The sequence below is a fragment of the Sceloporus occidentalis genome, unplaced genomic scaffold (genome assembly GCF_023333645.1).
Source record: "Sceloporus occidentalis isolate IW3139 unplaced genomic scaffold, rSceOcc1.0.p SCAF_1, whole genome shotgun sequence".
Lineage (NCBI taxonomy): Eukaryota > Metazoa > Chordata > Lepidosauria > Squamata > Phrynosomatidae > Sceloporus > Sceloporus occidentalis.
The window spans coordinates 179406494-179423070 of record NW_028316981.1 but is presented as its reverse complement, the minus strand read 5'-3'; the positions used below and the strand labels follow the sequence as shown (position 1 = coordinate 179423070).

At 46.1% G+C, this 16577-nt stretch overlaps 1 protein-coding gene across 1 annotated transcript in view; it reads right to left on the bottom strand.

Annotated features, from left to right (window-relative positions):
• KCND1 (potassium voltage-gated channel subfamily D member 1) overlaps nt 1-14604 on the bottom strand; it is a 70396-nt gene extending 55792 nt beyond the window's left edge. Inside the window, exon 1 of the mRNA XM_089484419.1 lies at nt 13061-14604. Within this exon, the coding sequence (XP_089340545.1) occupies nt 13061-14175 (1115 nt within the window). The 5' untranslated portion in view covers nt 14176-14604. The remainder of the gene's footprint in view (nt 1-13060) is intronic.
• Nucleotides 14605-16577: the final 1973 nt, after the last annotated feature.

Genomic DNA, 16577 nt, shown 5'->3' with positions numbered 1-16577 from the left:
CGCAAGTTCTGGTGATATTGCTTCTTCTTCACAATCGGCTAAGAGCCCTCGCTTCATCTTGACCTCAATAGCTGGCATCATACTTCAAGGGCACACATCCCCAACCGCAGCTCCACAATTACAAAATTCTGACAGAGATTAATTTCTACACAGAGTCATGCCCCTGCTCAAATCTGTCCCCAAAGTCAGGCCTGTGTTTCATGCCATGATTTTATGGGAATGCAGGAGACCCACAAAATGTGGTTGTGAACACATAGTACATTTCCCTGAGAATCTCAGCTTTCATGGCAAAATAAATGTTTCTAGTCCTTATGGATACAAAGCCTGTTAAATCTCTGACACCTTGGGTTGCCATATTGAAAACTGAAGATGGCTTTCATTGTAGCTTTGATGGTTGTGTAGAACAAGGATTTTAGCAGGTGTGGCTTATCACACAACTAGGTGACATGCAACGCTTGCTGAAATTCCTGCTTTTGCAACCATTAGATGGACAGGAAACATCTCTAGTTTTTACTGACACCTCTGCTAAAACCCAGTGGGTGCTGGATAAAATACTTAGGAATCAGAAGCTTCACTATTCCACACTGCTCCAATACCTATGACTCGCAAGTGTAAAATATACTATTCAAAACAGGTGGTGATGGGAGACAAACATGATTTGATAGAAATGATAGATCTACTTTTTGTGGTACAGAATTTTGGGTTATTTTGTTACAGAATTTGCATTTAATAAGTACAGACTATGAACAGCCCTGGCAGCAGTCAGACTAGGAGGTTTTCTCCACCAGGTAAGTCTAACTGTGGGTCCAGCTGTTGTATGCCTCCAAGTCATTTTCGACTTAGGGTGACCTGGCCTAAGGCAAACCTATCACAAGGTTTTCTTGGCAAGATTTGTTCATAGGAGATTTGCCCACTGCCTTCCCCTGAGGCTGAGAGCATGTGATGTGCTCAAGGTCACCCAGTCGCACTGTAGAAAACATAGTTTGATACCACTTCAACTGCCATGGCCCCATCCTGCAACCTCCTGGTATTTGTAGTTTTGCGAGGCACCAGGTCTTTTTGGCAGAGAAGGCTAAAGACCTTGTAAAACCACAAACCCCAAAACTTCATAGGATGCAGCTACAAGACTTAAAGTGGTGACAAACTGCATTATTTCTACAGTGTAGATGCACCTTGTATCTACACTGTAGAGTGTGCATCATAGCCACACTCTCTATGATAGCTGGGGGAGAGAATGCACTTCACATATCTATCACCTTTTATTATTCATGGATGCCCTAGCACTAAAAACAGGTTGCAGGGATCAGTCACTTTTTCAATGCAACCTGTGACTTCTGTCCTAATTGGACAATAAATTCTGTCCAGTCCAAAGCTGGACATTTCCATTTTGTTTGGCTTTAGGAGCAATCTGGTAGCTGGAAGAGGGAGGGATGGAGGGGTTGCCAGCTGATACTGCTGCAGTCAGTACTAGGGTAGGGTAGCTGGCTATTTCCAAACAATTTCATATACAGTAACGTCTAGTTTTAATGGATCTTATGCCTGCATTTTTAAATGCTGGAAAAACAAGGGTTCTGCCAATATTGGATGGGCAGCTTTTGATTTCAGAAATATTGGCTTTCTGGGGCAAAGCCAGTGCTGGGCAAAGCCTGAGAGGAAGAATCTATGGAAGAAGCTGGAGAGCCAAAACGGAGCCAGGACAAACCCTCTGCACATTGGCAGGTGGGTGGAACTGGCTGGATCTTTCGTTTGTTGACTTTTAAAGGCTTCAGTAGCCACACTCTCTATGAACATGATTTAACACAGGGGCTGGCAACTATGAGGTCTCCAGAGGTTGTTGGACAGCAGCTTCCATTAACCCTTTCCAAAGGTTGTGCTGGTGAGTGCTGACGGCAGCTGCAGTCCAACAACACCTGAATGGTCAGTTCATACATTCCAGTTATCCCAATTTAATAGGGACAGTTCTGATTAATCTTTTGTTGTCCCCGATTTTCAGCTGCTTTTAAAATGTCCCAGTTTCTCTCTCCTTCCCCCAATTTTCCCTGTGTTTACTTCAAATTTCTTCAATTGCTGCAAACTAAGTTCAAGTATTTTGCACCCAATAAACTCAACAGGAGAGGAAAGGAGATGAAGGGGCAGAATCTTGCCCTTCCCAGTAGGCTCAGGCACAAGAAAACCAAGTGTGTTCTTTCTAATTAATAATGTTCGCCCTCTTCACTACATTCTGAAGATGCTTGACCACATGTTTCTCAATTTTCATCTGTGCAAATGTTGGAGAATATAGCACTCAGAATCATAGAGCTGGAAGAGACCTCGCTGTTAAAGAGCCACTATGTAGTGGTATGAGTGTCGGACTCAGGAGACTAGAGATCAGGGTTCGAAGCCCCTTTAGGCCATGGAAACCCACTGGGTGAGTTTGGGCAAGTCACATGCTCTCAGCCCCAGAAAAACCCATGATAGATTTGCCTTTGGGTCACCATAAGTCAGAAACAACTTGAAGGCACACAACAGTAAATGTCACTGTTAACTGCTTTGGGTTTAACTGTAGCTTTAGTTCCACTTCATCCTTCCCTAAACCCGCCCCCCTTCCCAACAATTCCTGGGCTCCCCCTTTGCCCATCTTCATCCCTTGTCTGTTTCTAGTCTATTCCCTGTCCTCAGGCAGCCCTTTACATTGTAAGTGTTTGATCAGAATGCCATTTTCAGTGGCAGCCAGTTCTCTCTCCCCAACCCTGCCATAAATAATTCAATTCCTACTGACGCTTCTTTACTGCCTGGAAATTTATTTATTTCATTCCTCTCCCTTTGGTTACACATTAAGTGACTTGGGCCATAAAGAGAAATTACTCAGCAACGAGAAAAATGTTCAGAATTGCTGACCGGTCTGCATCTGGACTGGGGGAAGCCCAGTGTTGGAATCACCCTTAACATAGTGTCCCAGCAGGTGAAAATTGCCGCAGAGAAGCCGCAGATGAAAAGGGAGGGGGGAAAATTTTAAGGTGTGGTTTTGGTTCAAAGGTATGGCTTGAGGCTGAGATGGAGCTACATGGGGGCAGAGGGGGGGTAGGAACAGCTAGTTGTGCCTTGAGGAAGGCCTTTTTCCCTGCCAGCCTCTGCTGATGCAGCCAGCGCTCTGAGGCAAGGGACTGTTTACACAGAAGACTGCTGCTCCCCAGTGCAGTCTTTGATTTATATTGCCACGTGTGAAGAGATTTTGTCCTTGGCACAGGCTAGCTGAGCAAGACTGAGGACTAGAAAGATGAATGTAATAGAAAGAGGTTTTCCAAAAATTAGAAGCTAGGGGTTAGGAAGCCCAAATACTATAAGCCTGACAGAAAATTATGCAATGGACTGAAAGAGCAGGAAAGGGAACACAGGAAAGGTGGCCAATGAAAAGAGAGCATTTCTGCAAACTTGTACTTTCTAAGGCAGCATAGGAACCATAAAGTCCTCCACATATTGTTGGAACTTCAATGCCCAGGATTCTTCATCATTGGTTGTGCTGCCTAGTGCTGCTGGGAGCTGCAGTCCCAGAAGATCTGGAGGCCACACGGGCCCCTTCTTCTACGGGCAAGAAAGTCTATATGCTATTGACAGAACTTGGGGGTGAGGGCTTCTGAACAGCTAAGGGAGACTATGCAAGAGTCAAGATAGCAGAAAAAGAAGTGGCCTCCGTTGAAAAGCAGATACCTGTCAAAACTGTGATGGTGAAAAGGACAGCCCAAGATGTTGTCTGAGGCCAAAGAGAAAATGATGGCACCACTCACATTCAGGGAACATTTATTTATATTTACTGGATTTATACTCTGCCTTTCTGCCAGGATGGGATCCAAGGCAACTACAGGTGCTGGACTGGAAGTTGAACAGTGGCAATGAGAGAGTAGTGCCCACTACAGGACAGGTAGCCAATTAGCTTAGAAGGCCAGAGGACAGGTTGCATGGCATGCTCTGCTTTGTTCTCCAACAGAGACAACTAGCTGTGCAGTACAAGAAGAACAGGTAAGAGAATGCCATCAGAGGCAGCTGGTGGCTTGGCTGCCATGTCAGAGAGGTCGTAAATCAATGCCAGATTTTAGTTTCCATTGCTGAGTCCTCTGCCCCAAATTCATTGAGCACATTATTTAGATCCTTTAAAACCTGAATTAACCTTAGAACAGATCCATGTGCCTCACTAGCACCTGCTGCCTCAGGTGATTGCGGGATTCTGTCGAAAGCCAGGGCTTGGAGGGAGGTGAACAAAGGCCAGATCAGAGAGAAAGGAAACTTCTTTCACTGCAAAACAACACAGTGCCCTGGCAAGCAAGCAGATGGGCAGCAAGGTCTAGAGATAGCAGATCAGTGTCATGTATTGATTCAAATTAACCAGCCAATTGTTTGGCTGCAGGCAGCACTCGTAAGTGCTTTACCTTATTTATTGCATTAAAGGTTAACATTCATACTGTGAAGTCATTCAGTACTATTCCCCTTTTACAAATGGAGAGCAGAGACAATGAGACATTGACTTATCCAGTGCAGTGACCTTAAGAGAGGGGTGGGCAGAAGACAGAGCTAGATCTACTTTTGGATCTCTGGGTGCAGGGATGTAGCTAGGATTTTAGGAAGGGGGGGGCAGACTAAGTGCAACCATTATAATGGGGCTTGAGTGTGGCGGCGCAACAGCACACACCATTCATTTTTCTAATGGAAGGGGGGGTCCAGACCCAAGACCCCCCCTCCCCTTGGCTACGTCCCTGCTGGTTGCTTTGCAGTAGATCAGAAAAGATTTTTTTATTTCTAATTGTTTAAGAACAGCAACCACAGAATTGCTCCCTATGTCTCCCAGAACTATACTACTGAAATGTGCAACTTGGGATCAATCAAGACTGTCTTTTGTATGGAGAGCTGTGAGATCCAAAACACAAAACAAATACCTGGAATTTTTTAAAAAATCTAAAGGCATTTATCTTTTGTGCCAATCTCTGTTGGTGGCTCTCAGGTTTTCTGGCAGGAAAATTAAGTTCTACCAAACGTGCTCTAGATTCAAGGATGGTGGATTTTGAACCCAGTTATAAAACACTCTACACAGCAGTCCTACTACTGTACACTACCATTTTGCTGAAGGGCGGAAATGGAGAGGTATAATTTGGTGAAGCAATGACTGTTAGCATATCCTCCAACATTTCACAGATGAAAACCGGGGCACATATGGCCAAATAACATCTAAGTGTGGTCAAAGCAGCAAATGTGGAAGATCAGACAAGCTTCAGTCGGCCCTCCATATCAACAGATTCTCATCCCCAGATTCAACCATCCATGGCTTGCAAATATTTTTTTAAAAATCCAAAAAGTAAGCCTTTATTTTACCACAAGGGACACCATTTTATTATGCCATTTTATATATAATGGGACTTAAGCATTCACAGATTTTAGTATCCACAATGGGTCCTGGAAACCAACCCCAAAGACCCACTGTATTTGCTTTTGCTTGGGCCTACTTGGAAGCACAAGAATCCTCTCCATTCCTCTCCTCCCTGTGGAATCAACTAGGTGCAAACTATTAGTGCATTTTGAACTCAGTTTGCATTAAATGAAGTAAGTAGAGGACAAAGGGGGAAAGTGGGAGGAGCAGAGAGAAACTGGGACATTTTGAAAACAGCTGAAAAAGTGGGACGACAGAGGATTATTTGGGAATGTCTCTACCAAATCAGGACAGTTGGAGGATATGAATTAGGGACTCACAGGGAAGTTTAAGAATTCAAAGATATATCCATGTTAGTCTGTCGAATCAGTACATAGAAAAATCTTGTAGCACTTTTGAGATTAACTGAAAAAGAAATTGGCAGTGTGAGCTTTCGCAGACTTCAGTCTACTTCCTCAGATGCATTTGGGAAGTTTAAGAGTAGAGGAAGCAGGTGAGAGGCAAATGCCTCACTTAGATAAAGAAGCAGGAAGTAACACTGTTAGGCTAAAGCTGTGGTTGTCTTGGTAATAGTGAGCCAATGTTAATATTCTGCCGCTTAAAAGGTATCCAACTGCCAAAGACCAGTCCACAATCACCCAGCATAAAAGCAAGGGAAGAGCTCCATGAGGGCAGTTGGAGAACAGCCAGTGGAGATTGCAGTGAGGAACAGAAGAACCTTTATTCTGGGTGCAGAAGGATAGTTACAGAATAGGATTCCCAGAACCCCCCGTTTTTCTGACTCAGTTCCGTGGGGAGAAACTGGCTAAGACACCTTTCTGCCCCTTTGTGCAGAAAGGAAAGATCCACAGGAGACATAAGCTGCCTGCCATTTGTTAATGTGCTTTAGGGTGTATTTACATGGGCAGCTCATCAGTGCTGGGAAGGGGGGGGGGGTGCAAGGAGTTGCCGACAGCGGGTGCCTCCTTGGCACACATACAAGCAAGTTATTAAAACTTAATTGAGCGGATGGGAACTAGGCGGGTAATTAAGCTTCCCAATAACGGGAACTGCTGGACTTCAGGAGGCGATAGGAGAGGTAGAATGCCAGATCCAGGGCTCCAACTTTTAAGCCTGGCAGAGAATGAGAAAAGGAGTTGGGAATCAGGGTTTGGATTTACTAGGGACTGTAGTTCTCGGCAGTGGCCTGGTGGGAGCCAGGGAGGTATGAAAGAGGATGGGGAGAGAGGAGAAGCTAAAGAGGAGTTCTTGCTAGCTCAGCTGCTGACACCAGGGAAATGTTACAGCAACCAGTGGATTCTCATTAAGTTTGGACAGGGCTCTGTGTAAAAGAAAGATGATTCTTCTTTCTATCCCAACCAGTCACCACCTGTTTTTCAGCTCCCCTCCACCCCAAAAACAGGCTCCTGACAATCCAAAGGCCCAGCCTTCAGTCGCAGACATTGCCTCCTTTCCTGTGTACCCACATTTTTCCAGAGTATATCCCCAACCCAAGCTTGGTATTTGTCTCAGCTCCAGAGGCACCCATTTATCTGTTGAAAACACCACTGCAGAGCAATGCTAACTCACTAGATTGGAGGAGAAAAAAAGCATCTGCCAAAATGTCCCTTCTTTTTACACATGTCCTTTGGCCCTACAGACCCATAGTATTTCTGGCTGTCCCATAAGTTTGCTAAGTCTCTGGGGCATGAAAGATCGGAAGCCAGCTCCAGCTACTCTGTCAGCTCATCTGTCATCCAGACTCTCAGCCTCAAGCAGGATCTGGTAGTTCCAAGTGCTAAGATAATAAATAACACCCCACTTTCCTCATTTCTCCAGTGATCTGCGAAAATGATCACTCATTCCCTGAGCAGAGGCAGGCATATAACGCACACCAAGGCCAGCTGGTACTCAGCTAAAATCTTGCCCTCGTCCCTGTAAGGATTAATTCTGAGGGAGTATTTGCCAAAGCATAGTTCTAGCACTTGTTTGAAAGGGTGGGATTCATTCCTGGCACCAGTGAAGTCATTCTAAAAGTGACTCTGACCATGTACAAACTGAAACTTCCTCGCTACTGAATACTACAACCAACCTGGGTATCTGGGATTGCAGACCATGTCAGAAGCAGTGGCTTCTGGAGAGCCTTCTGTCCACAGCAAGATATTTTGGTGACTGAGGCAAAAAAGCACAAGGGTGCTTGTTTCCATTCCAAGTACCGAATAGCAGTTCAGTCTTATTTATTGCTGATAATGGAACTGAACCTGAGGGAAACAGACTAGTTTGAAGGAAACTGGCCAGGCTGTGTGGAACACTGGTCCCTGTTCCAGTACCCCGCTGTTGCATTCTTCTCCCAATATCTGCCACCTGAGGCCATTTCTTCATGGAAGGACTATCCATGGTGGCAGTTCTCTTTCCTTGACATTTGTCTTGGATTCCAACTAAATCTCTTCCTCCCAATTGTTCCCTCTGTCTTCTCTTCAAATTATGGGGTAAGGCAGTGAGGGAGTTAGCTAGTTTCTGTAATGACGCTGAAAAACAGCAGGCGATACAGCAGAGAGCTTAATATTATAGAATGAGGGTGGCAATTATAGGGTCCTCTTGATGTTGTTGGACAGCAACTCCCAGAGGATAGGCTGTGGTAGCTGGGATCATTTGGGAGTTGCAGTCTAACAATATCTGGAGGCCTCATGATTTCTGCCCTTGCTGTGGAGGAATGAGATGATGGATGGCCAGACAAGGGAGTTTATCGCATCGCGTTCCGAGAACATTTTTGGAACCCGATTGGAACGGAACACTTTCAACTTTACCGCACGTTTTTGTCCCCATCGGGTTCCCATCACGTTCTACATACCCCTCAAAGTGTTCCATATGTGTTCCTCGGAGGGAACGGATGAGAAAGTGATCCAAGCTTGTGGAAACGTTTTTAAAACGGTCCAAGAAATGTCAGAGCGGTAATGTAATCCGGTCTTACTTCCGTTCCCATGTTCTGCCTTGTTGTGATTGGCTGAAAGGACTTCCCTCCCTGCATTCTGTTTCCCAAGCTCTAGCCTGGCCCTGGATGGGGCTCCTCGACTGCAGAGTCCTCCAAAGCCTGGCTGGAGCTTGAGAGAGGCTGTCTCCCCAGCTCTAGCCTGGCCCTGGATGGGGCTCTTCGACTGCAGAGTCCTCCAAAGCCTGGCTGGAGCTTGAGAGAGGCTGTCTCCCCAGCTCTAGCCTGGCCCTGGATGGGGCTCTTCGACTGCAGAGTCCTCCAAAGCCTGGCTGGGACTTGAGAGAGGCTGTCTCCCCAGCTCCAGCCTGGCCCTGGACAAGGTTTAAAAATGTAGGACCTTCTTTTTAAAATTTCCTGGCCAGGAATTTTTTTTTAAAAGTCCTACATTTTAAAACATTGTCCTACATTTTCCCAGTTTTGAGGTCCCCAGGGATGGCAACCCTATGTTTATGTATATGTATAACATTTATATATATATATATATATGTGTGTGTGTGTGTGTGTGTCTAAAAGTATACATACAATATATATACAATATACATATTTTAAATATGTAATATATACAAAATATATATTATATATAATATAAATATATTACACACAATATATACATATATATGCATTATATATATATATATATATATATATATATATATATATATATTGTATAGATAGATTGCGGACTATATGTGTGTGTGTGTGTGTGTCTATATGTATCTTGTATATAAAAAGATTAGGTTGTGTTTGCACAAATAGCTCCCAGTAAAAGCCTTTTGTTCTGTGTATGTGGTACTCATGAACAAGAATACACTGTTACAAATACGCATGTGCAAATATTGAAACGTTCTCATACTTATCACGCTTCCTATAAGGACAAATGCGGTAAATTGTGTTCCCGTTACGTTCTCGGAACGCTTTACATTTTCGAATGCGATAATATCCGTTCCCATAACGTTACATCTTGAAACGTTTTGGGAACAGAACAGAAACGTTTCAGGCACTGATGCGATAACCTTCAAGGTTTCATACTAAATAGGGAGATATGGCAGAGTAGGATTGAAACTTTGCAGGTGGGGTGAGTAACTGTGGTCCTCTAGGTATTACCCAGACTGCAGTTCCCATCATAGCAAATGCATTTCTATACTGCTTACTGTACTAAGTGGTTTACACAGTGTAAGCTAATTGCCCCCAACAAGCTGGGTGCTCATTTTAGCAACCTACAGAAGGATGCCAGGCTGAGTCAACCTGAAGCCCCTGGCTGGTATTGAACTCACCACCTTGTGGTTTGTGAGTGAGTGGCTGTAGTACAGGCATTTAACCACTGTGCCATCATGCCTCCTCATTAGCCATTCTGACTAGGACTGATGGGAGCTGCAGTCCATTAATATCTGAAGGATCTTGCATTCACCATTCCTGCTATGTAGGGAGACAAGAGACTGGCTGCTCTTGAGCAAAACAAAAATATGCCAAGCAATTGATGGCATGGAAAAAAGTACTAAGAGTGGCAGCAAAGAATTCAGGACACCTGGAGATATGCAGGTGAATAGCAGCTCATCAGTATGTAAAGGCAGAACCAAGCTTGAAATCTACATGAGACTCCAGCATAGCCACATAACATCACATGCAGACTTTTCAGTTAAATCCTCTAACAAAAATGTGTGCAGACTACACTGCATCACTGCTGGGACTCCTAGCCTGCAGTCCTTGGTGCCATGCCCACTTGTGTCAACACAATGTCCAGGTATAGGCCCAGGTATAGTTTTGTTTGTTCCTCATGGCTCTTCAGGAAGGTTCAGGCTGACCCAAAGGAGCAAAAGGAGGCAAATTCACAACCGCCCCATAGAGTTACAAGTGGCTAGAGCAATGGTAAAGAATGAGGAAAGGAAATGATACCCACAGAGTTGCTAGGCCTCTGGTTCCTGAGACAGGAGCCTGGTAGCTCAGGGGATGTGGTTGGTAAGGTGAAGGGGGGTGTTAAGTGCTGCCTTGTGAGTAGGTGGGTGGGGGTAATGGTCTGGGTTGTAAAAATTTCCAGCATATAGCAGGTTTGATGTGGCAACCTGATGGACAGGCCCCAACTGTTACTTTCTAGAATCTAGAACCTCTTTTTTTCTCACCTAGAGACAGAAAGGGACTTGCTAAATCTTACTATAACCTGGAGTCATATATCCTCTCTCTTTCGGTCAACACACATATTTCCCACATTTTCCCCACTCACATTTTCCACCTGACTGCCCTGAAACAGCACTGAGTCCCTTTCAAGCCAACGTGGCTCATCATGCTGAGAATATTGGTCTCTAGTGGAGCAAATCTGAGCTTGAAACCCTGCATGATGGAAGGCTCACTTTGGGCCAGCTTAATTATCATCTTTGCCTGATGAAGAAGACAGACTGTTTCCATATCAGGCACAATGCTTTTTGTGCCTTTTGATGATATCACCATGGATTTGGGATTTTATTGCCAACACAGCTACCACTGCAACTTTTTGAAGGGCCAGCTGTGCTCATTCAGGCTAAATCTACCTCACAGAGTTGTTGAAAGGATAAAATGGAGAACCCATCATGCACTCTATCCTCGAAAGGAAGGGAACGAAACAAACGGAAATCAAAGCCTTCCATACTGTTAGTACACTTTCATAACCTTCCTCAGATAGATTTTAAATCTTGCCAACTTTGATGCAACCCTGAGCACCACAGCACCCTGACCATAAAACATCCAGGTGCATCTGGGAATCCATTTTCAGGCCCTGCATAAATGGACGCCACAAATTATGATTATTAATAGATGAGAAACACAGAGGCTCTTTGCTAATAATCCCAGGGGGCAGAGCCCAAGGCTTCTAACAAACCCTTCCAAAAACTGATCAGGAGCCTAAAACACCACTACTTCTACAGCATTCTTCCAGTCCTAACTTAATCCCTTATTAATTTTGCTCCACTCTTTCTGCTGTTTCCTCAGATTGTCTACATTAATACTGTAATGTAGATTTTTGGGGGCAAAGACAACCGACAAAGTGCCTGGAGGCAAAGGACTCCCTGTTCAGTCAGGTTTTCGATTGGGTGACTGCTGAAGACAGGACTTTCAATAGTTAGGTGCACTGCTTTCAAATTTTTCTATTTTCTAATGATTGTGCTTTTTATGCAGTTCTTAACCTTATCTGTCTTTTAATACTCCAGGTGGTTTAATTGTGTTTTAAGACTGTAATTGATTGTGCTTTTATTTGTAGCTATTTTAAATCAGCAGTGAGCCTCCTTGGGTCCCAGTTCTGGGAGAAAAGTGGGATATAAATCAAATCAAATCAATTAATAAATATAAATGATGATACCAGCAACTGCAACAACTTATAGTAACCTTATGTAGTGGGGAGGGGGAGAGGATAACCCTACTGTATTCTGGAACTGAAACATTATGTAGAAATCTATTGCGCTACCATATTTTCTACTCTTGTCCTGATGCCATGGATGACATCCAACAGAATCCAAACAAAATGAGAGGCAATAATTTGGTCCAAGAAAACAAACCCCTCACGACAGCCAACATTTTCAAACACCAGAATTCCCATACCAATTTATGAAGATCAGATATGTGTATGTGTGCACACACACGAAGAGATTTTGATTTTCAGCATGATGATGCACTCCTAAAATTACTATTTCTGAATTCAGCATTTCAGAGGAAAAAAGCTGAACATAGTGCTACAGAATTACGCAGCAAATGCTTGCAGTCTAAGCATGTCAGAATGCCTTCCAAAAATGAGATCTGAGCAGTTCACTGGAGGAGATGTGATTCTGGGAAATGCAGGATAAAGTTCTCACTCATACTAGACAAAAAAAAAAGTTCCATACCTTCCCACACACCTTAATGAAAACCTTAACTTTGCCATCTTCTTTCTCCCTCCCCTGTTCCCTCCATCCTCTTTTCTAATTGTAACTCCTGAAACCAACAGGCCCCACTCAGATCCTCACCATCTTCCTTCTGGGTGTCTTTATACCTTGCCTCAAGACTCCCAACATGTTTTGCCTTGCTCCTTTCAAGACAATACTACAAAAAGCTTTCAGAACCATCCAGATATCAGGAGGCAAGGCCACTCTTCTCTTTGGTACTGGCACTCTGCTTCCCTCACTTTGTGGAAGTTGTGAGTCTGGGGAAAAGATAAGCAGGGCCAATTATCAGGAGACTTGCATTTAAAATCAACCTAGGGAGACAGAAAGAGATATCTCTGGCACATTTGAGCATGGTCCTTTTTGCCCATGTGTGGTTTCAAGGCATGACTACTTGGATATGATTTCCAGTTGAAAACAAGACAAAATCCCAACATTTCATGAAAAACAGAGAGCAGAGTGTCCCCCCCGCCCCGATGTTTGCTGGACTACAATTCCCACAATCTATTACCGGTCCATACTGAGTGACTTCTGGGAATTGAAGCCCCAAACATCTAAAGGGTCAAGGAGTCCCCACCATACCCCACAGCTATATAGAATTTTAAAAAAAAAACTTTTAGGGCAAGTTTGCATCAGGGTACTTTCAAAATGGGGGAAACCAGGGTGGCCATAGAGGAATCTAGAAATCAGGTCCTTTAAGGAAAAGTGGTTAGAGAAGTCCTCCCAGGGAGCAGAGCAAAGGAGACTTGGGTGATGGTGTTGGGAGCAGAGGCCCAGCCTCTTGGGAGCACGTTGCGGATGTGCACAACTCACCCAAGTGTGGTCATAGTGACGATTGTGTACCAGAAGGCAGCAGGGATGCTGGTGAAGTTGGTCTCCTTAGTGCCCTTCTCAGCATAGAACATAACAGTGGCAAAGATGATGATGGCCATGGTGAGGGAGAAGAGGAGGAAGCCCAGCTCTGAGGCACAGCTCTTGAGGGTGTAGCCCAGGATCCTCAGTCCTTGAGAGTGGCGGGAGAACTTGAAGATACGGAAAACCCGGAAGACTCTCAGAGTTACAAAGGCCCCGCTGACATTTTCATTTTCTGGCATCACGAGTCCAATGTAGTAGGGCATGATGGCCACCACATCGATGATGCTCATCACGCTCTTCATGAACTTGAATCGGCTTGGGGCCGCAAAGAGCCTCATGAGATACTCAAAGGTGAAGATGAGGACACAGGCAGTGTCCATGCAGAAGAAAGCATTGGGGAACCGTTCTCCACAGGGTTGATTCCTCTTCCTCCCGGGAGGTGGCCGGCATGGAATGGTTTCCACCACATTGGCAATGACCGAGACAGCGATGAAAAACCCGGTCACATAATAGAAGACCAGAGCCATAGTGCTGGTGTGTGGGTTCTCGAATGCTCTCCAGAGCCGTTGGCGGAACGTGCTGTCTGGCGGCAAACCCGTGTCAGTGGCAATCTCAGCCTCTTCATCCTCCGCAAGCCGTTCCGCATTCTCTTTTTTGCGGTCCCGGTACTCCTCCAAGCAGCAGTCACCGATGAGCTCTGGGATGATGCCATAGAAGGACAGCTCTTCATCGAAGGCCTGGATACACTCATGGCGGGGGTAGTGGAGCCTGCCTGTGCGATAGAAGTTGAGGATGTGGCGGAACATCTCCGGGTCGCGATCAAAGAAGTACTCCGTGCTGTCTTCATCATAGAAGAATTCTTTCTCCGAGCTGCCCAGCAGGGTATCCGGATAACGGTCCAAGGTATTCTTCCAAGTCTGGAAGCGTTTCCCACTGACGTTGACCACCAAAATCTCATCGGTGCGGCGTTTCTTGTCTGGAGGAGGCTTGGGCATTGGCTTCTTGGCCAGTGGGAGCCAGCCCACAGCCGCCGCTCGGGCAAAAGGCAGCCACGCTGCCACTCCTGCAGCCATCTTGCAAAGAGTTGGTAGAGAACTTTTATAAAGATGCCGTCACCATAAAAACCCAACAGTGTTCCCAACTGGCACAAGACTTTTCAGCAAACAAGGATTGTCCAAAGGAAGGATGCCTTGGAAGACTTTATCTGTTGTTTTGCTCAGTTGTAACCAAGAATCAACGGCTCAGAGGGCCCCAATAGGGACATGGCTATCCAACCTAGTTCTGCCTCAGGCATGAAAATCCAGGGATATGCAAATGTTATCCCAATGAGGAAGGATGCTTTTATCCCATCCACCCCACCCTTCCCAGTACCATAACATCCAAGTGTTTTTCAACAAGTCCAGATGTAACTAGAGGTCTCCCAGTCAAAAAACATCCATCTTTTTATTCAAGTTAATTAAGATATTGCCCTGAAAATACTATGATAAATTGTAAAGGTTGTGGGGAGAAGATAATGCAGATGCGAGTGGTGCTCTTCATAGTCCCGCCATTGCCAGGCAGATCAGTCCATGTGGTGGTTCTGTGCAACATGAAGAGGAATGGAGAGTCTTCTCTGGAGATCTTCAAGAGTATCTTGCCGTATTCCTCGGCTGTACATCCTCCTCAGAGTCTTCATTCCCACTGGGAGAGATACAGCAAGAGAACGGATGGGAAGATACAATGGGGAAGGAGTAGAAAAGGGAGTCAGTTGATCTGGTCACTTTTACAAGGGAAGATCACACACTGCTGTAGTAATGAGAAGGAGAAGGAAAAGAGAGACAAACACAGAGAGAGTGAGTGAGAGAGAACTATGAGAGACAGACAACAGCATGCAACAAGGGTGCAATTGTTGGGACAAATGCTGCAGTTCTGAAGTTATAAACTAGCCAAATTTCTAAAGCAGAAGATTAGAAACAGCGTATGGAATAATATAATCTGAGTAACCTTACAGCATGGGAGTGAGAGCTCCTGGCTCCATTCCTGGAAGGAAAGCGAGACCTATAAGCAGGGCGGGATCACGAGACCCACGATTCCTGCAAGACTTGGGATCCAGGAGGGCAGCTGGGAATGAACTCTCCCAGGGCCATCATCCCTTTCCCCAGCTAGGCTTTAGGGAACTGTGGGCTGCTGGAAAAGCAAGGAGGACTTGCTTCAGAGTGGGACAGGAGTCACAGGGGACTCCTTTCAGGATGGTGACTGTTAACCATTTTGCATCTGAGCTGTGGAAAGGAGAGCTTTAGTCATGAAAGAACTGGCCAAAGCCAATGAGTGGCTTGTTGTTTAAAGACATTCAGGGGAGGAGAAGGTTCCCCCCTTCCTGCAGATAAGAAGGCAAAACAGCCCCAAAGAAAGAGGGGCATCCAGCATCCAAAGGATGAGGAAACTTTCCCATTAACCCTTTGGGCCCCAGATTGCCCAGGAAGGTCTTCCCTTGGAGGGAGGGGGCTGGGGGCAGGGAGGGAGGGAGGGAGGGGGAGAAGGCACCTATTGGCACAGGCAGGGCAGGCATCAAGAAGCAGGCTCTCACAACAAGGAGGAACAACACTGGCCCACCCCACCTCTGAGATGGAAAGGAGGAGAACTGAGGAAGGAAGGAAGGAAGGAAGGAATAAAGGAATAAAAAAGAAGGAAGGGGAGGAGGTAAAGAAGAAGGAAGGAAGGAACGAAGGAAATGGGGAAGAAGGTAAAGAGGAAGGAAGGAAGGGGGAAGGAGGAAAAAATTAGGAAGGAGGTAAAGAGGAAGGAAGGAATAAAGAAGGAAAGAAGGAAGGGGAAAAGAGGTAAAGAAGAAAGAAGGAAAGGGGGAAGTAGGTAAAGAAGAGGAGAAGGGAGGGAGGGAGGGAGGGAGGAAGAAGGGAAAGAAATGAAGAGGTGGAAAGGGCAGGTGTGTGGCAGGGAAGGCGAGGGAGGAGGAGACCTTTGCGGAGCTCTTCCCGGGCGATGCTGGCTGCGTCCCTCGTTGGCGGCGGTGGCGGCAGCGGGAGGGCTGCTGTCCCTTGGGGTGGGCTGGGCCCCCGGGGGCTGCGGAGGGTCCAGGCGGGGCAGGGGCGGCCGAGGGGTCTCCCGTGGTGCCCGGGGCCCCCGATGCTCATGGCTCGCCCTCCTGCTGCTCCTGGCCTTGCCCTGGCGCTGGCGCGTAGCGTGTGTGGAGTGTGGGGCGATGTGTGTGAGAGCTGCAACCAGGAGGAGGCAGGCAGGCAGGCAGGGAGGGAGGGGTTGGCAGGCGCCAGGGGCTGCATCGCAAGAGAGAGAAAGAGAGAGAGAGAGAGAGCGAGGCAGGCACCGAGGGAGGAGTGCAACAGGATGCAGGGCTTGGCTCTGGCCCCCACCCCCCAAATGACCATCCCCAGGATTCCAGAGCAGCATGGAGCCATGGCACTTCAAGCGGGGTCAAAGTGGGTTATCCCTGCAGTGCGGATGCAGCCCATGAGGAAGA